The following is a 23,463-nucleotide window of genomic DNA, read 5'->3' as shown; positions in this document are numbered from 1 at the left end:
TCTATGAAATAGCCTCCAACACCCTACTCAACAAACTGGATGCAATCTATCACAGTGCCATCCGTTTTGTCACCAAAGCTCCATATTACTACCCACAACTGCGACCTGTACGCTTTCGTTGGTTGGCTCTCGCTTCATACTCGTTGCCAAACTCACTGGCTCCAGGTCATCTACAAGTCTCTGCTAGGTAAAGCCCCGCCTTATCTCAGCTCACTGGTCACCATAGCAGCACCCACCCATAGCACGCGCATCTCACTGGTCACCCCCAAAGCCAATTTCTCCTTTGGTCTCTCTCCTTCCAGTTCTCTACTGCCAATGACTGGAACGAACTGCAAAAATCTCTGAAGCTGGAGACTCATAAACAGCCCATCTATCGACCTACCTCATCCCCATACAGTATTTATTTATTCATTTTGCTCCTTTGCACCCCAGTATCTCTACTTGCACATTCATCTTCTGTACATCTACCATTCCAATGTTTAATTGCTATATTGTTATTACATCACCACCATGGCCTATTTATTGCCTTACCTCCCTTATCCTACCTCATTTGCACTCACTGTATATAGACTTTTTGTTTTATTTTTTTCTACTGTATTATTGACTATGTTTTGTTTATTCCATGTGTAACTCTGTGTTGTTGTTCCTGTCGCACTGCTTTGCTTTATCTTGGCCAGGTCGCAGTTGTAAAATGAGAACTTGTTCTCAACTAGCCTACCTGGTTAAATAAAGGTGAAATAAAATATTGCTGTGTGTTTCATGAAATCAAATACTGACATCTCCAGCGCCTGTGTGTTCTCTCTGTCCTGTTCTTGTTGCGTGTGCAGTGACGGATTTAGGTACAGGCGACATCTTGCCGGGGGCGGCACGGGGCGGGGCGCCCGCACAATTTTGGGGGGGAATGGTGACATTTGCGCGATCGGTTTTCTATCGCTCATTTTCACGTTACGCCAATGACAGGATGTCACCGTGTGGGACAGTGGGTCAATAAACCTTGTCGAAGTGGGCGCCCTGATACTAGTTTATGAGCTAGGCAAGTCACTCACTGCCTGGGAAGGTCTCCCACTCAGAAGTACGCTACCGGGACGGGGGAATCTATCAAATAGCGCTAATTTACAGTACGAATGCAATGAGTAAAATCAGTCACACTACGAAATGCTACCAAATAAACCACAAATGCTCGAGTGCCAAATCAACTGTGTGTGACTACCATTTCGTATCAAAAGTTGTCCTAAAACAGTGAAATAGGTAAGGTTTTGTGTTTTTACTAGTCTCTATGCTAGAATAAAGCTGTTGAATTTGATATTAGAGATTTTCCACAGCTCTAAATTAGAAAAATCTACTTTTTATAATTAATTTTATTGCGCTGTTTATTTTTGTAATCTTTACACAGTTCATAAATGTATTTACAGATCTTGTTGCATCAATTCTCGAAATTGGATATCACGAAATTGGGTTTAAAAAAAGGGTTGTCTAGGTCTTGTCTAATTCTCGGGAGCGCGTATAAAACAGATTTGCGCGCTCATGTGTGCACGGTCCCTAGAAAATATAGACACGTGATCCCCGTGAGCCAATTAGAGTTTAAAACATTATGCGCGCTCCTGGTCGAAACGGAGAAGACTGAGAGAAGTGAAAAAGCGCAAATATTTATCTGTCTGTAAATTAGTACATCGTTGAGCAATAACTAGCTACACAATGTCTGAAGAAAAGCCAAAGGTAAGCCATGTTATGTTTCTATGATTGAATATTTTCCATATTTCATTGCATTCTTTCCAGTCGAGTTTGTGTGTTTACATGGCAGATTCCGAATTTGAGCGGGTAAAAAAAGAGAAAACAAAGGTTCGTTGATTTGCGGATTTATGGCTGGACGCGCAACGTTTTGCGTGTAGAAAAATGTCTGGCTAATCAACTATCTGATAGATGTATGCCCAGATGTAGTCTATTCTATAGTATACATATCTACTCTTCATGTATTGTAAAGTGATGGTTGAATTGAAACAGCGCCATTGTGACTTTTCTGTGCGCATTGGAATAGGGCCCGACGTTTGCTCTTTGCGGCTTTTTGATTCGCCTGAACCGCACCGGAGCTGCCACCTCATTGATGGCTGGCCACCTCCATTCAATGTATTACCTAGGATAGCATGCTTAACATTGCTAACTTAAAAAGGTAAACACAAACACATGTTTGACGCCAGGCACGCATATTGCGCACCGCCAGTCTGAACTCATGTTCGCTCCTATGCGGCCGTGAACTTGTTAGACGCAGGGCTCCCTTTGCAAAAGAGATAATGGTCTCAATGATATTCCCTGGTCAAATAAAAGTACAACACAAACAACCGCTCGCCATCATTTATCACAAATGACAATTGGCTTAACTAGCTTACTAACCTGTTACAATGCGTGTTGAGATGCTTTTGCTTAAATTAAACCAAATCCTAAAAGTTTGCTCAGTCCCTAATATTTGACATGAACTATGTTATATGACCAAGCTATGTAGCGTTTAACTATGGTCGCTGAAGTGCATCCTTTCCCTTTCAGGAAGGAGTGAAAACTGAAAACGATCACATCAACCTAAAGGTTGCAGGTCAAGATGGGTCAGTAGTCCAGTTCAAAATTAAAAGGCACACTCCGCTCAGCAAGCTGATGAAGGCGTACTGTGAAAGACAGGTGAGGCTTTACATTCCTCTTCTGCTCACCTAAAACAATGTAAAGCTTTCAGACTGATTGGACAACCTTGCAGGGCAACTCCTGACCAACTTGCTTGACAATGTTTTATTTTTATGTTATAACCTCTTTATTTCAGGGTTTGTCAATTAGACAGATAAGGTTTAGGTTTGACGGACAGCCGATTAACGAGACTGACACACCTGCACAGGTAGGTGACAGTTTCCTTTCATTTTCAGAAGTCCTTCATAATAGATTCAGAATAACTAAGTTACTAATGAATGTACCAAAGACAAGATACTTAATGACCTTATATTTGTGTTGACAGCTTGAGATGGAAGACGAGGATACTATTGATGTATTTCAACAACAGACTGGTGGCTCCTCCCTCTCTGAGGCTCCTCCCTCTCTGAGGCTCCTCCCTCTCTGAGGCTCCTCCCTCTCTGAGGCTCCTCCCTCTCTGAGGCTCATCTTAAAGGTGTACGGACCCCTCTCCTCCTCTCTGAGAACAGATACACTTGAAGAGCAGCATCACTCAAAACATTTTTTATTTTCAATAATCATTTAGCGTTATAAATCTATTTTTTTGTTTGATTGATCCGCTTCCCCCCCAAGCCCTACATGTTGTGAGGGGAGGCAGGGATCTGTTTACAATGGAAAACCATGGCGTTAAGAAAGACGGGACTGTTAAAGTGGGTTACATTCACATTCTCTACTCACTCGCTCAATCCCCCTTCATTCATTGGTGCAGCATGACCTAAAGGGAGGTTCCACCACTGCCATACTCCTCACACCATTCCATTTAAATGCATGAGGTTGAGTGAACGAGTGCAGGGTAGTGAATTGGGACGTAGCCATGATCACAAGCTGGATTTCATGCCACCGAACCATTTCTTGTTTATATGAACTAGAACTGTTTTGAGAATATGTATTTGTTTCACACACAGGGGGTCCAACTGTCCTTCAGATTCTGACCCCAATGGCACCCTATTCCCTTTAAAGTGCACTACTTTTTGACCGAAAGTCGTGCACTATATAGTGAATAGGATGCCATTTGGGATGTACCTCAATCTACCACAGGTTGAGGTAAAACAAGGTCCACTGATCCTTCTGTTTCTCTAGTGACTTGTATATTATTTTTGTTGTCTTTTTATTTTTCTATTTTTTTTTACATTTTGCTAAATATATGGGCCAAATGATACATTTTCTCATTTCACCCTGTATGGCCATACGATTGAATAGTGCATGGCTGTGTCTAGACCAAACGCTAAATGAACAGAATTGTGAACAGAACTGTGAACAGAAATGTCTCGGTGATATGATTGAATAGGGTAAAATTTTAAGGTCTATTTTTAACGTCACTTGAAGAAAGGATTCAACTTACCTTTTCAGATGGCTTTCTGTTTATCCCCCTCTCCACACAGACGGACGGGGAGTAGTTGAGCTGTACTTGGTGGATTTCTCCAGAATTTTACCCATCCCACTGCATCACTGATATTTTATGACAAAATAAAAGGGAATCAACCCAGACTTCAACCTTTTTTTATTTTTTATTCACTGTTCGCTATAAGCAAACTTCATGAACTTATAATAATAATAATATAATAATATAATAATGAACTTCTCTTCCGCCGGCATTCAGAGACTATCAAATTCTGCAGTGTGTGTGTTGATGTGGAGCTTGAGTCGGTAACAAGGTCCACTGATCCTTCTGGTTCTCAAGTGACTTGTATATTATTTGTTGTCCTTTGCTACTGTATATAATGAATATAAATTGGTACTTGACTACTTGGTATTCAGCTTCCTGGTACTCGGCTTCCTTTCTTTGCATGTGTTGTGAGGAGTGCTGAAAGACCGTTGCTTACTTCCTAGCCAATATCAAATTGTATTAGTCACATGCACCGAATACAACAGGTGTAGTAGACCTTAAAGTGAAATGCTTACTTACGAGTGCCTAACCAACAAAGAAGTTGAAAAAAAAATATGAATAAGATATAAAAGTAGTTGGAACACTTCTTTACAAATTAAAAAGTACATAGTAATCCAAACTAGTATATCGAGTGATGTTTTTTTTTTAGCAAACCTAGATTACTTCCTACAGGTGGCGGTGTTGCATCTCGGGAGCTGTTATTTCTACAAACCGGAAGTGTAGACATGCGCAGTTGATAAGCTGTTAGCAGCTGCGTTGTCAACCAAAAGACAGGCGTGATTGTTTTTTTTTCTGTTTTTATTTTTGAGTTTGAGTCTATATTCTTTACAAATGGCTGGTACTGCGTTAAAAAGACTGATGGCTGAGTATAAGCGTGAGTTTTCAGTATATTTGACAGCTAGCAATCCACATTAACTCATAAACTGGCTGCTAACTAGCTAGCGTCATTAAACATTAGCTAGCTAGCATCGTTAGCCAAATGGAGTTGTTTTGCAACTGGCGGTTCGCCTGCCTTCCACTAAAGTGAAACTATCAGGAGAATCAGTAGACTATTTTCAAGACTTTTACATTTGAATTAGCTGATTGCCACGTCACCCTTTTACTTGCCTTCTTGGGTGTAAATGTGGAGCTAGTCTCTGTGGCCTTTGTCTAAATGACCAGCGCTTTAATATCGTTACATCATGACAGTAATGTGTACTTTCTGCTTTCGCCTCTATCCTAGAGCTGACTCTAAACCCACCCGAGGGGATCGTTGCAGGTGAGAGATTATAGAAACCTATTACCAGTTAGCTAACGTACACTACATGGCCAAAAGTATGTGGACACCTGCTCGTCGAACATCTCCCAAAATCATGGGCATTAATATGGAGTTGGGTCTCCCTTTTTGCTGATATAACAGCTTCCACTCTTCTGGGAAGGCTTTCCACTAGATGTCAAATCAAAGTATTTGTCACGTGCGCTGAATGCAACAGGTGTAGTAGACCTTACAGTGAAATGCTGAATACAACAGGTGTAGGTAGACCTTACAGTGAAATGCTGAATACAACAGGTGTAGTAGACCTTTGAGTGAAATGCTGAATACAACAGGTGTAGTAGACCTTACAGTGAAATGCTGAATACAACAGGTGTAGTAGACCTTTGAGTGAAATGCTGAATACAACAGGTGGAGTAGACCTTACAGTGAAATGCTGAACACAACAGGTGTAGTAGACCTTACAGTGAAATGCTGAATACAACAGGTGGAGTAGACCTTACAGTGAAATGCTGAATACAACAGGTGTAGTAGACCTTACAGTGAAATGCTGAATACAACAGGTGTAGTAGACCTTACAGTGAAATGCTGAATACAACAGGTGTAGTAGACCTTACAGTGAAATGCTGAATACAACAGGTGTAGTAGACCTCACAGTGAAATGCCAAATACAACAGGTGTAGTAGACCTTACAGTGAAATGCTGAATACAACAGGTGTAGTAGACCTCACAGTGAAATGCTGAATTACTTACAAGCTCTAATAGCAAAAAAGGTGTTATACAGTAGAGAGGCTATATACAGTAGAGAGGCTATATACAGTAGAGAGGCTATATACAGTAGAGAGGCTATATACAGTAGAGATGCTATATACAGTAGAGAGGCTATATAGAGTAGAGGGGCTATATACAGTAGAGAGGTTATATATAGTAGAGGGGCTATATACAGTAGAGAGGCTATATACAGTAGAGAGGCTATATACAGTAGAGAGGCTATATACAGTAGAGAGGCTATATACAGTAGAGAGGCTATATACAGTAGGGGCTGTATACAGTAGAGAGGCTATATACAGTAGAGAGGCTATATACAGTAGAGAGGCTATATACAGTAGAGGGGCTATATACAGTAGAGAGGCTATATACAGTAGAGAGGCTATATACAGTAGAGGGGCTATATACAGTAGGGGCTGTATACAGTAGAGAGGCTATATACAGTAGAGAGGCTATATACAGTAGAGAGGCTATATACAGTAGAGGCTATATACAGTAGAGAGGCTATATACAGTAGAGAGGCTATATACAGTAGGGGCTGTATACAGTAGAGAGGCTATATACAGTAGAGAGGCTATATACAGTAGAGAGGCTATATACAGTAGGGGCTGTATACAGTAGAGAGGCTATATACAGTAGGGGCTGTATACAGTAGAGAGGCTATATACAGTAGAGAGGCTATATACAGTAGATAGGCTATATACAGTAGAGGGCTATATACAGTAGAGGGGCTATATACAGTAGAGAGGCTATATACAGTAGAGGCTATATACAGTAGAGAGGCTATATACAGTAGAGAGGCTATATACAGTAGGGGCTGTATACAGTAGAGAGGCTATATACAGTAGAGAGGCTATATACAGTAGAGAGGCTATATACAGTAGAGGCTATATAGAGTAGAGGGGCTATATACAGTAGAGGCTATATACAGTAGAGAGGCTATATAGAGTAGAGAGGCTATATAGAGTAGAGGGGCTATATACAGTAGAGGGCTATATACAGTAGAGAGGCTATATACAGTAGAGAGGCTATATACAGTAGAGAGGCTATATACAGTAGAGGCTATATACAGTAGAGGCTATATACATCCTATGACGTGAAAGTTGACAAACTGACTTGAAGGAAAGGTGGCATCCTATGACGTGCCACGTTAAAACTCACTGAGCTATTCGGTACGGGCCATTCTATTGCCAATATTTGTCTATGGAGATTGCATGTCCGTGTGCTCAATTTTATACACCTGTCAGCAACGGGTGTGGTTGAAATAGCAGAGTCCACTAATGTGAGGTGGTGTCCACATACTTTTGACCATGTAGTGTATCTCTGGTTGATGTTTTGAGTAGAAACCCAGTAGTGTTACTGTAGCCCAACTAGCGAGTAGCGACAGAAACAACTCAGTCAGACTTGTATCTTGACATCACATTTCCATATGCTCTTGACAGGCCCTGCAAATGAAGAGAACTTCTTTGAGTGGGAGGCTTTAATTATGTAAGTATTTAAACAATGAAACAAATGTTCACTACTACTATGCTATAGGAACATAACAACTAGTGGGTAACCTGATGAATTCTGTATATTTCCATGTCCAACTAGTGGGTAACCTGATGAATTCTGTATATTTCCATGTCCAACTAGTGGGTAACCTGATGAATTCTGTATATTTCCATGTCCAACTAGTGGGTAACCTGATGAATTCTGTATATTTCCATGTCCAACTAGTGGGTAACCTGATGAATTCTGTATATTTCCATGTCCAACTAGTGGGTAACCTGATGAATTCTGTATATTTCCATGTCCAACTAGTGGGGGGCATTGGAGCTGGCTTTGAAATTCAGAATTGAATTGGAAGGGTCGATGAGCTCATAGTGTGGGGATTCCCCAGGTTTCATCTATATCTCTGTTTGCAGCTCTGATCCCGTGACGCTGACTTACAAAATAAATGTAGAAATCTATATTATTCAATTATTGCACCCACACTGCTTGCGCGTGCCAACGAGTATCTGCATCTCCAAGGGCTAAAATAGAAGTCAGTTCTATTTCTGATGCAGATCGCGCTGAAAGTCCTGCCTCTCCCATCTCCTCATTGGTTTATAAAAGCAGGTACCCACGTGCCATCTCCTCATTGGTTATACCCACGTGGGTGACTGAAAGACGAAAGAGGTCGGTGGCGGTAATGCACCTAATTTATGAAAATTGCCAATAGCAATATAAAGTCAAGAGAAGAAAATGCATGGAAGGAAGAGAGATGACTAGAAATGATTCGTTTGACCGTTTTATGTGTGGATTAATTGGCGGAGTAGAGGACCTTGTGCATTTCAGGTAAAATAACAACTCAATGTTTATATCCCAGGACAAATTAGCTAGCAACAGCAAGCTAGCTAAATAGGACAAATTAGCTAGCAACAGCAAGCTAGCTAAATAGGACAAATTAGCTAGAAACAGCAAGCTAGCTAAATAGGACAAATTAGCTAGAAACAGCAAGCTAGCTAAATAGGACAAATTAGCTAGCAACAGCAAGCTGGCTAAATAGGACAAATTAGCTAGCAACAGCAAGCTAGCTAAATAGGACAAATTAGCTAGCAACAGCAAGCTAGCTAAATAGGACAAATTAGCTAGCAACAGCAAGCTAGCTAAATAGGACAAATTAGCTAGCAACAGCAAGCTAGCTAAATAGGACAAATTAGCTAGCAACAGCAAGCTAGCTAAATAGGACAAATTAGCTAGCAACAGCAAGCTAGCTAAATAGGACAAATTAGCTAGCAACAGCAAGCTAGCTAAATAGGACAAATTAGCTAGCAACAGCAAGCTAGCTAAATAGGACAAATTAGCTAGCAAGTGCTAGCTAGCTAAATTGCCATAAATGTTTAATGCTTTTCGACCTGTCCCCAAATGTAATATAATTGGTTGAGAGTTTGTTTTGATATTTTAACCTGCGTTTGGTGTGGGGGGGGGCAAAATACATTTATGCACGATGGCGCAAGATGGCGCACGCGCGCAGCAGGTTGGGTTCCATGTCAGAAAGGTGGCTATTTGATTAATGAGCACCATCCAACCTTAAAACTGCCTTTAAAATAAATTAAAATATCCCGCCTTAAAACGGTTGACTAACTGATTTTAAAATGGATCTAGGACATGTTATGTTGATACTTGTGCAACTTAGTCACAACAGTAATCCACATCTGACCATGACAGAAATGGCAGAGGGATTTCAGTGTTGAGTTGTGGGCTGTAGAGGTCTTTCTCTATCCTGGTATTGGTCAGACTGATGCCCAGGCTTGTCTCATAGTCTTTTATATTAGGGTCTATATATTCTCAAGTTAAGGTACTGAAAACGCTGATATTGAACTGTCAGGAGCCCTTTCTCTAGTTTCATCCTGTTATTGATTGTCTTCCGTATTCAGCGAATCATTTCCTAGGATGAAAACACCTTGGGATGGATGTGGCATAACATACCCCTATTTCAATGGCCTTTGACCTGCTGGCCAGGTGGGGACACACACACACAACGATGTAAATAGTTTTGAGACTGTTCTACTGTAGCAGGGAGCCTCAGTTTGACCTGTTGATTTGTCTTACTCAATACCCTGGGAAACTCTCCTTCTGTGGCTCAGTTGGTAGAGCATGGCGCTTGTAACGCCAGGGTAGTGGGTTCGATTCCCGGGACCACCCATACGTAGAATGTATGCACACATGACTGTAAGTCGCTTTGGATAAAAGCGTCAGCTAAATGGCATATATTATTAACTCTCTGACACGCATGAGATGCCAACCGGGAGCATTCTTCACTGTTTGATTCCTGATATCTACTCATCTATACACAGTTCTCCAGGAACTAACAGGAGTGTGTAGTAAGTAACAGCCGTTTAACATTCTCGCCATCCCGGGCCTCTGGCAGTCCCAGGCCTCTGGCAGTCTCAGGCCTCTGGCAGTCCCAGGCCTCTGGCAGTCTCAGGCCTCTGGCAGTCCCAGGCCTCTGGCAGTCTCAGGCCTCTGGCAGTCCCAGGCCTCTGGCAGCCTCAGGCCTCTGGCAGTCTCAGGTCTCTCGCAGTCCCAGGCCTCTGGCAGTCCCAGGCATCTGGCAGTCCCAGGCCTCTGGCAGTCTCAGGCCTCTGGCAGTCCCAGGACTCTGGCAGTCCCAGGCCTCTGGCAGCCTCAGGCCTCTGGCAGCCTCAGGCCTCTGGCAGGCCTCAGGCAGTCTCAGGCCTCTGGCAGTCCCAGGCCTCTGGTAGCCTCAGGCCTCTGGCAGTCCCAGGCCTCTGGCAGTCTCAGGCCTCTGGCAGGCCTCAGGCAGTCTCAGGCCTCTGGCAGTCCCAGGCCTCTGGTAGCCTCAGGCCTCTGGCAGTTCCAGGCCTCTGACAGTCTCAGGACTCTGGCAGCCCCAGGCCACTAAGGCTATGGGTATTAGTACCTGAGAGTTGAGGTCAGGAGGTTCAACAGAAGAGCTGTGTCTCAAATGACACTGGCCTATATAGTGGGTGTTCTGGTCAGAAGAAATGCACAGGACCCGTAGGGTTCTGGTCAGAAGAAATGCACAGGGCTCGTAGGGTTCTGGTCAGAAGAAATGCACAGGGCCCGTAGGGTTCTGGTCAGAAGAAATGCACAGGGCCCGTAGGGTTCTGGTCAGAAGAAATGCACAGGGCCCGTAGGGTTCTGGGCAGAAGAAATGCACAGGGCCCGTAGGGTTCTGGTCAGAAGAAATGCACAGGGCCCGTAGGATTCTGGTCAGAAGAAATGCACAGGGCCCGTAGGATTCTGGTCAGAAGAAATGCACAGGGCCCGTAGGGTTCTGGTCAGAAGAAATGCACAGGGCCCGTAGGATTCTGGTCAGAAGAAATGCACAGGGCCCGTAGGATTCTGGTCAGAAGAAATGCACAGGGCCCGTAGGATTCTGGTCAGAAGAAATGCACAGGGCCCGTAGGGTTCTGGTCAGAAGAAATGCACAGGGCCCGTAGGATTCTGGTCAGAAGAAATGCACAGGGCCCGTAGGATTCTGGTCAGAAGAAATGCACAGGGCCCGTAGGGTTCTGGTCAGAAGAAATGCACAGGGCCCGTAGGATTCTGGTCAGAAGAAATGCACAGGACCCGTAGGGTTCTGGTCAGAAGAAATGCACAGGGCCCGTAGGGTTCTGGTCAGAAGAAATGCACAGGGCCCGTAGGGTTCTGGTCAGAAGAAATGAACAGGGCCCGTAGGGTTCTGGTCAGAAGAAATGCACAGGGCCCGTAGGGTTCTGGTCAGAAGAAATGCACAGGGCCCGTAGGGTTCTGGTCAGAAGAAATGCACAGGGCCCGTAGGGTTCTGGTCAGAAGAAATGCACAGGGCCCGTAGGGTTCTGGTCAGAAGAAATGCACAGGGCCCGTAGGGTTCTGGTCAGAAGCAGTGAACAGGGCCCGTAGGGTTCTGGTCAGAAGAAATGCACAGGGCCCGTAGGATTCTGGTCAGAAGAAATGCACAGGGCCCGTAGGGTTCTGGTCAGAAGAAATGCACAGGGCCCGTAGGATTCTGGTCAGAAGAAATGCACAGGGCCCGTAGGATTCTGGTCAGAAGAAATGCACAGGGCCCGTAGGGTTCTGGTCAGAAGAAATGCACAGGGCCCGTAGGATTCTGGTCAGAAGAAATGCACAGGGCCCGTAGGGTTCTGGTCAGAAGAAATGCACAGGGCCCGTAGGGTTCTGGTCAGAAGAAATGAACAGGGCCCGTAGGGTTCTGGTCAGAAGAAATGCACAGGGCCCGTAGGGTTCTGGTCAGAAGAAATGCACAGGGCCCGTAGGGTTCTGGTCAGAAGAAATGCACAGGGCCCGTAGGGTTCTGGTCAGAAGAAATGCACAGGGCCCGTAGGGTTCTGGTCAGAAGAAATGCACAGGGCCCGTAGGGTTCTGGTCAGAAGAAATGCACAGGGCCCGTAGGGTTCTGGTCAGAAGCAGTGAACAGGGCCCGTAGGGTTCTGGTCAGAAGAAATGCACAGGGCCCGTAGGGATTCTGGTCAGAAGAAATGCACAGGGCCCGTAGGGTTCTGGTCAGAAGAAATGCACAGGGCCCGTAGGGTTCTGGTCAGAAGAAATGCACAGGGCCCGTAGGATTCTGGTCAGAAGAAATGCACAGGGCCCGTAGGATTCTGGTCAGAAGAAATGCACAGGGCCCGTAGGGTTCTGGTCAGAAGCGGTGAACAGGGCCCGTAGGGTTCTGGTCAGAAGAAATGCACAGGGCCCGTAGGGTTCTGGTCAGAAGAAATGCACAGGGCCCGTAGGGTTCTGGTCAGAAGAAATGCACAGGGCCCGCACCCAACCCTAATCCACTAATATAGAAAATGAGCTGTCGGCTACAGTCAGAGACGTGGTCCTTCTGTAGCTCAGTTGGTAGAGCATGGCGCTTGTAACGCCAGGGTAGTGGGTTCAATCCCCGGGACCACCCATACGTAGAATGTATGCACACATGACTGTAAGTCGCTTTGGATAAAAGCGTCTGCTAAATGGCATTTATTATTATTATTATTACATGGAATGATTTTTTGACAGGGGTGCATTAATATGATATATTTCTGCTTATTTTCAACATGTTGGTAGGCAACATGTTGGTAGGCAACATGTTGGTAGGCAATTTCTTAGTCAGTTTAGTCTATAATTAGATGCATGCAGATTCTCTTCAGTCATTATATGTTGCCCTAGAAGACTAAATAAACTCTTACTCAACAGAATGATGTCATAAATTACTTAATGCCTCAATCAAGTTGGCATCAGTAAATCTGTCATTTCTGCTTCTTTCACGGAACAAACACGTTTAGGGACCGGGTATAAAATGCAAAAAAATATATAAACAAATGGGGGTGCCACATCAGTTTGACCGGTTCTAAGGAAATAGAAAGCTGTGAAAAATAACCCAATGTTTTTATAAGATTTCAGTTCATCTTGGATCCATATTTTATGGTTGACATACTATCAGCTGTTATGATGCTGATAAATACAACACCTTTTTATAGACGGTCCCTAACTCTGGTTGAAATACCATCAGCTGTTATGATGCTGATAAATACAATACCTTTACAGACGGTCCCTAACTCTGGTTGAAATACCATCAGCTGTTATGATGCTGATAAATACAACACCTTTATAGTCGGTCCCTAACTCTGGTTGAAATACCATCAGCTGTTATGATGCTGATAAATACAACACCTTTACAGACGGTCCCTAACTCTGGTTGAAATACCATCAGCTGTTATGATGCTGATAAATACAATACCTTTACAGACGGTCCCTAACTCTGGTTGAAATACCATCAGCTGTTATGATGCTGATAAATACAACACCTTTACAGACGGTCCCTAACTCTGGTTGAAATACCATCAGCTGTTATGATGCTGATAAATACAATACCTTTACAGACGGTCCCTAACTCTGGTTGAAATACCATCAGCTGTTATGATGCTGATAAATACAATACCTTTACAGACGGTCCCTAACTCTGGTTGAAATACCATCAGCTGTTATGATGCTGATAAAGACAGGGACCGTCTGTTGAGGTGCTAACTGCACATTCACATCCTCTCAAGATGCTGAAAGAAAGAAATCATATTTCGCCACTCCTGTTCCCAAGTCAAAATGTACATTTGGTGTATAATTTTAATGCAAGAAATGATTAATTCTGCAGGAGTTAATATTAAAATGTGAGAGGTTATACACAGTGTCCAGATTTCAATTGCCATTCAACCCATCTAAACAGTAGTTCCCTTGACGTGCCATAGGTCTATCTGCAGTCCCCGTCTTGTGACTGTCTAATTTGTATAGCTCCTCACCACATAACATAGCCAGCACTGCTATCATCCTCTAACTACACTACTGTCATCCTCTAACTACACTGCTATCATCCTCTAACTACACTGCTATCATCCTCTAACTACTACACCACATAACATAGCCAGCACTGCTATCATCCTCTAACGACTACACCACATAACATAGCCAGCACTGCTGTCATCCTCTAACTACACTGCTGTCATCCTCTAACTACACTGCTGTCATCCTCTAACTACTACACCACATAACATAGCCAGCACTGCTGTCATCCTCTAACGACTACACCACATAACATAGCCAGCACTGCTATCATCCTCTAACTACACTGCTGTCATCCTCTAACTACACTGCTGTCATCCTCTAACTACTACACCACATAACATTTACATTTACATTTAAGTCATTTAGCAGACGCTCTTATCCAGAGCGACTTACATAGCCAGCACTGCTGTCATCCTCTAACTACACTGCTGTCATCCTCTAACTACTACACCACATAACATAGCCAGCACTGCTGTCATCCTCTAACTACACTGCTATCATCCTCTAACCACTACACCACATAACATAGCCAGCACTGCTGTCATCCTCTAACCACTACACCACATAACATAGCCAGCACTGCTATCATCCTCTAACTACTACACCACATAACATAGCCAGCACTGCTGTCATCCTCTAACCACTACACCACATAACATAGCCAGCACTGCTATCATCCTCTAACTACACTGCTATCATCCTCTAACTACACTGCTATCATCCTCTAACCACTACACCACATAACATAGCCAGCACTGCTATCATCCTCTAACTACACTGCTGTCATCCTCTAACTACACTGCTGTCATCCTCTAACTACTACACCACATAACATAGCCAGCACTGCTGTCATCCTCTAACCACTACACCACATAACATAGCCAGCACTGCTGTCATCCTCTAACTACTACACCACATAACATAGCCAGCACTGCTGTCATCCTCTAACGACTACACCACATAACATAGCCAGCACTGCTATCATCCTCTAACTACACTGCTGTCATCCTCTAACTACACTGCTGTCATCCTCTAACTACTACACCACATAACATAGCCAGCACTGCTGTCATCCTCTAACTACACTGCTGTCATCCTCTAACTACTACACCACATAACATAGCCAGCACTGCTGTCATCCTCTAACTACACTGCTATCATCCTCTAACGACTACACCACATAACATAGCCAGCACTGCTATCATCCTCTAACTACACTGCTGTCATCCTCTAACTACACTGCTGTCATCCTCTAACTACTACACCACATAACATAGCCAGCACTGCTGTCATCCTCTAACTACACTGCTGTCATCCTCTAACTACTACACCACATAACATAGCCAGCACTGCTGTCATCCTCTAACTACACTGCTATCATCCTCTAACCACTACACCACATAACATAGCCAGCACTGCTGTCATCCTCTAACCACTACACCACATAACATAGCCAGCACTGCTATCATCCTCTAACTACTACACCACATAACATAGCCAGCACTGCTGTCATCCTCTAACCACTACACCACATAACATAGCCAGCACTGCTATCATCCTCTAACTACACTGCTGTCATCCTCTAACTACACTGCTGTCATCCTCTAACTACTACACCACATAACATAGCCAGCACTGCTATCATATAATATATATATAATATATGCCATTTTAGCAGACGCTTTTATCCAAAGCGACTTACATTCATGCTCTAACTACACTGCTATCATCCTCTAACCACTACACCACATAACATAGCCAGCACTGCTGTCATCCTCTAACCACTACACCACATAACATAGCCAGCACTGCTATCATCCTCTAACTACTACACCACATAACATAGCCAGCACTGCTGTCATCCTCTAACCACTACACCACATAACATAGCCAGCACTGCTATCATCCTCTAACTACACTGCTATCATCCTCTAACCACTACACCACATAACATAGCCAGCACTGCTGTCATCCTCTAACTACACTGCTGTCATCCTCTAACTACACTGCTGTCATCCTCTAACTACTACACCACATAACATAGCCAGCACTGCTATCATCCTCTAACCACTACACCACATAACAGCCAGCACTGCTGTCATCCTCTAACGACTACACCACATAACATAGCCAGCACTGCTATCATCCTCTAACTACACTGCTGTCATCCTCTAACTACACTGCTGTCATCCTCTAACTACACTGCTATCATCCTCTAACTACACTGCTGTCATCCTCTAACTACACTGCTGTCATCCTCTAACTACACTGCTGTCATCCTCTAACTACACTGCTGTCATCCTCTAACTACACTGCTGTCATCCTCTAACTACACTGCTGTCATCCTCTAACTACACTAAATCTTTCCAAAACGTTACTTTTCTGTCTCTCCCTTGTCTTTATTTCCAACTCTCCACGTCACAGCTTTTCTCTTATTGAATTCATCTCAGTGGATTGACATGAACTGTTTCTGCCCCGTTCCCGAAAGTGATTGTAGGCTATTTGGTTTGTAAAGGTCTTAAAGCTTAGGAGCACTAAATGTAGCCAATAGATATAAATTGTACAAGAATTGTACATTTATGGATTGTTTTTCTTTATTCAACCTGCCCGAAACCCACCCTCCCTTCATCAACATAATATAATGACTAAACCCACCCTCCCTTCATCCACATAATATAATGACTAAACCCACCCTCCCTTCATCAACATAATATAATGACTCTAAACCCACCCTCCCTTCATCCACACAATATAATGACTCTAAACCCACCCTCCCTTCATCAACACAATATAATGACTCTAAACCAACCCTCCCTTCATCCACATAATATAATGACTAAACCCACCCTCCCTTCATCAACATAATATAATGACTCTAAACCCACCCTCCCTTCATCAACATAATATAATGACTAAACCCACCCTCCCTTCATCAACATAATATAATGACTCTAAACCCACCCTCCCTTCATCCACACAATATAATGACTCTAAACCCACCCTCCCTTCATCCACACAATATAATGACTCTAAACCCACCCTCCCTTCATCAACATAATATAATGACTAAACCCACCCTCCCTTCATCAACATAATATAATGACTCTAAACCCACCCTCCCTTCATCCACATAATATAATGACTCTAAACCCACCCTCCCTTCATCAACATAATATAATGACTCTAAACCCACCCTCCCTTCATCCACATAATATAATGACTCTAAACCCACCCTCCCTTCATCCACATAATATAATGACTCTAAACCCACCCTCCCTTCATCCACATAATATAATGACTCTAAACCCACCCTCCCTTCATCAACATAATATAATGACTAAACCCACCCTCCCTTCATCAACATAATATAATGACTCTAAACCCACCCTCCCTTCATCCAGATAATATAATGACTCTAAACCCACCCTCCCTTCATCAACATAATATAATGACTAAACCCACCCTCCCTTCATCAACATAATATAATGACTCTAAACCCACCCTCCCTTCATCCACACAATATAATGACTCTAAACCCACCCTCCCTTCATCAACATAATATAATGACTAAACCCACCCTCCCTTCATCAACATAATATAATGACTCTAAACCCACCCTCCCTTCATCCAGATAATATAATGACTCTAAACCCACCCTCCCTTCATCAACATAATATAATGACTAAACCCACCCTCCCTTCATCAACATAATATAATGACTCTAAACCCACCCTCCCTTCATCCACACAATATAATGACTCTAAACCCACCCTCCCTTCATCAACATAATATAATGACTAAACCCACCCTCCCTTCATCAACATAATATAATGACTCTAAACCCACCCTCCCTTCATCCACATAATATAATGACTCTAAACCCACCCTCCCTTCATCCACACAATATAATGACTAAACCCACCCTCCCTTCATCAACATAATATAATGACTCTAAACCCACCCTCCCTTCATCCACACAATATAATGACTCTAAACCCACCCTCCCTTCATCAACACAATATAATGACTCTAAACCCACCCTCCCTTCATCAACATAATATAATGACTAAACCCACCCTCCCTTCATCCACACAATATAATGACTAAACCCACCCTCCCTTCATCAACATAATATAATGACTAAACCCACCCTCCCTTCATCCACACAATATAATGACTAAACCCACCCTCCCTTCATCAACATAATATAATGACTAAACCCACCCTCCCTTCATCCACACAATATAATGACTAAACCCACCCTCCCTTCATCCACACAATATAATGACTAAACCCACCCTCCCTTCATCCACACAATATAATGACTAAACCCACCCTCCCTTCATCCACACAATATAATGACTAAACCCACCCTCCCTTCATCAACACAATATAATGACTCTAAACCCACCCTCCCTTCATCAACATAATATAATGACTAAACCCACCCTCCCTTCATCAACATAATATAATGACTCTAAACCCACCCTCCCTTCATCCACACAATATAATGACTCTAAACCCACCCTCCCTTCATCCACACAATATAATGACTCTAAACCCACCCTCCCTTCATCCACACAATATAATGACTCTAAACCCACCCTCCCTTCACCCACACAATATAATGACTCTAAACCCACCCTCCCTTCATCCACACAATATAATGACTCTAAACCCACCCTCCCTTCATCAACACAATATAATGACTAAACCCACCCTCCCTTCATCCACACAATATAATGACTAAACCCACCCTCCCTTCATCCACACAATATAATGACTAAACCCACCCTCCCTTCATCCACACAATATAATGACTAAACCCACCCTCCCTTCATCCACACAATATAATGACTAAACCCACCCTCCCTTCATCCACACAATATAATGACTCTAAACCCACCCTCCCTTCATCCACACAATATAATGACTAAACCCACCCTCCCTTCATCCACACAATATAATGACTCTAAACCCACCCTCCCTTCATCCACATAATATAATGACTAAACCCACCCTCCCTTCATCAACATAATATAATGACTAAACCCACCCTCCCTTCACCCACACAATATAATGACTAAACCCACCCTCCCTTCATCCACATAATATAATGACTCTAAACCCACCCTCCCTTCATCCACACAATATAATGACTAAACCCACCCTCCTTTCATCCACACAATATAATGACTAAACCCACCCTCCCTTCATCCACACAATATAATGACTAAACCCACCCTCCCTTCATCCACACAATATAATGACTCTAAACCCACCCTCCCTTCATCAACACAATATAATGACTAAACCCACCCTCCCTTCATCCACACAATATAATGACTCTAAACCCACCCTCCCTTCATCCACACAATATAATGACTCTAAACCCACCCTCCCTTCATCCACACAATATAATGACTAAACCCACCCTCCCTTCATCCACACAATATAATGACTCTAAACCCACCCTCCTTTCATCCACACAATATAATGACTAAACCCACCCTCCCTTCATCCACACAATATAATGACTCTAAACCCACCCTCCTTTCATCCACACAATATAATGACTAAACCCACCCTCCCTTCATCCACACAATATAATGACTAAACCCACCCTCCCTTCATCCACACAATATAATGACTCTAAACCCACCCTCCCTTCATCCACACAATATAATGACTCTAAACCCACCCTCCCTTCATCCACACAATATAATGACTCTAAACCCACCCTCCCTTCATCCACACAATATAATGACTCTAAACCCACCCTCCCTTCATCCACACAATATAATGACTAAACCCACCCTCCCTTCATCCACACAATATAATGACTCTAAACCCACCCTCCCTTCATCCACACAATATAATGACTAAACCCACCCTCCCTTCATCCACACAATATAATGACTCTAAACCCACCCTCCCTTCATCCACACAATATAATGACTCTAAACCCACCCTCCCTTCATCCACACAATATAATGACTCTAAACCCACCCTCCCTTCATCCACACAATATAATGACTCTAAACCCACCCTCCCTTCATCCACACAATATAATGACTCTAAACCCACCCTCCCTTCATCCACACAATATAATGACTCTAAACCCACCCTCCCTTCATCCAGACAATGCAGATAGTCCGGGTAGTCATTTGATTACCTGTTCAGGAGTCTTATGGTTTGGGGGTAAAAACTGTTGAGAAGCCTTTTTGTCCTAGACTTGGCACTCCGGTACCGCTTGCCATGCGGTAGTAGAGAGAACAGTCTATGACTGGGGTGGCTGGGGTCTTTGACAATTATTAGGGCCTTCCTCAGTTTGGCCTTTTTAAGTCCTATGAGTAAGATATTTAGTTCAGCAAATGAAGTAGCCTGAACCCAGATATATGTTTGTGCTCTGATGTTTGGCATGACAGTGTGTGACAAGGAGTTGGTGGTATGATGGCACAAACAGACGGGCACTCAGGCTATTAGGAACAGGGAGTGAAACTAACAGAGTAGATATGATCGGAACCTGACTGTCGATCAGCTGATCTGGTGGGTGATCAGATAAGGATTTGTTTAAGTGCTTCTAACTCAGCCAATCAAAACAAGGATGTTGCCGTGTCAGGCCGGGTTTTAACTCTTAAGGAAATTAGATTCGGACAGCTGATTGGCTGTGAAGTCGATGATTAATGATTGATTGGCAGGCCTTAAACCTCCCCAACGATTTGCCTGTTAAAGGTGGACTCGGTGATGTAGATTCAGAAAGTAAACCGCATAGTGGGGTTCATTTCCACAACAACTAAGAGTATTGAAGAGTCTTCCTGGGTAAGTCTCTGAGTGATTACAGCTGGGAGTCTTCTTGGGTGAGTCTCTAGGAGTCATTACAGCTGGGAGTCTTCTTGGGTAAGTCTCTGAGTGATTACAGCTGGGATTCTTCTTGGGTGAGTCTCTAGGAGTCATTACAGCTGGGAGTCTTCTTGGGTAAGTCTCTGAGTGATTACAGCTGGGATTCTTCTTGGGTGAGTCTCTAGGAGTCATTACAGCTGGGAGTCTTCTTGGGTGAGTCTCTGAGTGATTACAGCTGGGATTCTTCTTGGGTGAGTCTCTAGGAGTCATTACAGCTGGGAGTATTCCTGGGTAAGTCTGTGAGTGATTGCAGCTGGGATTCTTCTTGTTTTACTGTCCCCCCGTTATGCTGTCCCTCTAGTTTTACTGTCCCCCCGTTATGCTGTCCCCCCGTTATGCTGTCCCTCTAGTTTTACTGTCCCCCGTTATGCTGTCCCCCCGTTATGCTGTCCCTCTAGTTTTACTGTCCCCCCGTTATGCTGTCCCCCCGTTATGCTGTCCCCCCAGTTTTACTGTTCCCCCGTTATGCTGTCCCTCTAGTTTTACTGTCCCCCCGTTATGCTGTCCCTCTAGTTTTACTGTCCCCCCGTTATGCTGTCCCTCTAGTTTTACTGTCCCCCCGTTATGCTGTCCCTCTAGTTTTACTGTCCCCCCGTTATGCTGTCCCCCCGTTATGCTGTCCCTCTAGTTTTACTGTCCCCCCGTTATGCTGTCCCCCCGTTATGCTGTCCCTCTAGTTTTACTGTCCCCCCGTTATGCTGTCCCTCTAGTTTTACTGTCCCCCCGTTATGCTGTCCCTCTAGTTTTACTGTCCCCCCGTTATGCTGTCCCTCTAGTTTTACTGTCCCCCCGTTATGCTGTCCCTCTAGTTTTACTGTCCCCCCGTTATGCTGTCCCTCTAGTTTTACTGTCCCCCCGTTATGCTGTCCCCCCGTTATGCTGTCCCTCTAGTTTTACTGTCCCCCTGTTATGCTGTCCCTCTAGTTTTACTGTCCCCCCGTTATGCTGTCCCTCTAGTTTTACTGTCCCCCCGTTATGCTGTCCCTCTAGTTTTACTGTCCCCCCCGTTATGCTGTCCCTCTAGTTTTACTGTCCCCCCGTTATGCTGTCCCTCTAGTTTTACTGTCCCCCGTTATGCTGTCCCCCGTTATGCTGTCCCCCTAGTTTTACTGTCCCCCGTTATGCTGTCCCTCTAGTTTTACTGTCCCCCCGTTATGCTGTCCCCCCGTTATGCTGTCCCTCTAGTTTTTCTGTCCCCCCGTTATGCTGTCCCTCTAGTTTTACTGTCCCCCCGTTATGCTGTCCCTCTAGTTTTACTGTCCCCCGTTATGCTGTCCCTCCGTTATGCTGTCCCCCGTTATGCTGTTCCTCTAGTTTTGCTGTCCCCCCGTTATGCTGTCCCCCCGTTTTACTGTCCCCCGTTATGCTGTCCCTCTAGTTTTACTGTCCCCCCGTTATGCTGTCCCTCTAGTTTTACTGTCCCCCCGTTATGCTGTCCCCTGTTATGCTGTCCCTCTAGTTTTACTGTCCCCCCGTTATGCTGTCCCCCGTTATGCTGTCCCTCTAGTTTTACTGTCCCCCTGTTATGCTGTCCCCCCGTTATGCTGTCCCTCTAGTTTTACTGTCCCCCGTTATGCTGTCCCTCTAGTTTTACTGTCCCCCCGTTATGCTGTCCCTCTATTTTTACTGTCCCCCGTTATGCTGTCCCTCTAGTTTTACTGTCCCCCCCGTTATGCTGTCCCTCTAGTTTTACTGTCCCCCGTTATGCTGTCCCTCTAGTTTTACTGTCCCCCGTTATGCTGTCCCTCTAGTTTTACTGTCCCCCATTATGCTGTCCCTCTAGTTTTACTGTCCCCCCGTTATGCTGTCCCCCGTTATGCTGTCCCTCTAGTTTTACTGTCCCCCCGTTATGCTGTCCTCTAGTTTTACTGTCCCCCGTTATGCTGTCCCTCTAGTTTTACTGTCCCCCCGTTATGCTGTCCCTCTAGTTTTACTGTCCCCCCGTTTTACTGTCCCTCTAGTTTTACTCTCCCCCCGTTATGCTGTCCCTCTAGTTTTACTGTCCCTCCCGTTATGCTGTCCCTCTAGTTTTACTGTCCCTCCCGTTTCCTCGTCTGGCCAGTAGCCATGCTTTTAAACCTATTGAAAACGAATTGTCAAGGAGGGTCTATGAAGTGTTTTGATCCTTATAATTAGCATGCATCTCTACCTAATCCTCCCCTGAATAACCTGCCTGCCCCAGCATGTAATACAGCAGTCTAACGAACACACAGCCTTATGGGAACATTTACATTTGATACACAGCCACTGGCTGTCCACAGAGCCTTACATCAGCAGCACCTCCCCCTTGGAGAACAGAGCAGCACCTCCCCCTTGGAGAACAGAGCAGCACCTCCCCCTTGGAGAACAGAGCAGCACCTCCCCCTTGGAGAACAGAGCAGCACCTCCCCCTAGAGAACAGAGCAGCACCTCCCCCTTGGAGAACAGAGCAGCACCTCCCCCTTGGAGAACAGAGCAGCACCTCCCCCTTGGAGAACAGAGCAGCACCTCCCCCTTAGAGAACAGAGCAGCACCTCCCCCTTAGAGAACAGAGCTGCACCTCCCCCTTAGAGAACAGAGCAGCACCTCCCCCTTAGAGAACAAAGCAACACCTCCCCCTTGGAGAACAGAGCAGCAC

The 23,463-nt window shown here is 44.3% G+C and overlaps 2 protein-coding genes across 2 annotated transcripts in view; both read left to right on the top strand.

The window, feature by feature from the left end:
- Positions 1-1,574: 1,574 nt before the first annotated feature.
- sumo3b (small ubiquitin like modifier 3b) lies at positions 1,575-4,464 on the top strand. Its single transcript, XM_035769346.2, has 4 exons — positions 1,575-1,716; positions 2,539-2,667; positions 2,804-2,875; positions 2,993-4,464. The coding sequence occupies exons 1-4, from the start codon at positions 1,696-1,698 to the stop codon at positions 3,092-3,094; spliced, it is 324 nt and encodes a 107-aa protein (XP_035625239.1). The 5' UTR covers positions 1,575-1,695; the 3' UTR covers positions 3,095-4,464.
- Positions 4,465-4,804: 340 nt separating this feature from the next.
- The window catches only part of ube2g2 (ubiquitin-conjugating enzyme E2G 2 (UBC7 homolog, yeast)), a 39,210-nt gene continuing 20,551 nt past the window's right edge, over positions 4,805-23,463 (top strand). Inside the window, exons 1-3 of the mRNA XM_052523284.1 lie at positions 4,805-4,967; positions 5,316-5,351; positions 7,556-7,601. Coding sequence (XP_052379244.1) covers positions 4,925-4,967; positions 5,316-5,351; positions 7,556-7,601 — 125 coding nt within the window. The 5' untranslated portion in view covers positions 4,805-4,924. The remainder of the gene's footprint in view (positions 4,968-5,315; positions 5,352-7,555; positions 7,602-23,463) is intronic.

This window comes from Oncorhynchus keta, chromosome 7, assembly GCF_023373465.1.
Source record: "Oncorhynchus keta strain PuntledgeMale-10-30-2019 chromosome 7, Oket_V2, whole genome shotgun sequence".
Classification (NCBI taxonomy): Eukaryota; Metazoa; Chordata; class Actinopteri; order Salmoniformes; family Salmonidae; genus Oncorhynchus; species Oncorhynchus keta.
The sequence above is the reverse complement of the archived record's forward strand: the minus strand, read 5'-3'. Positions and strand labels throughout refer to the sequence as shown.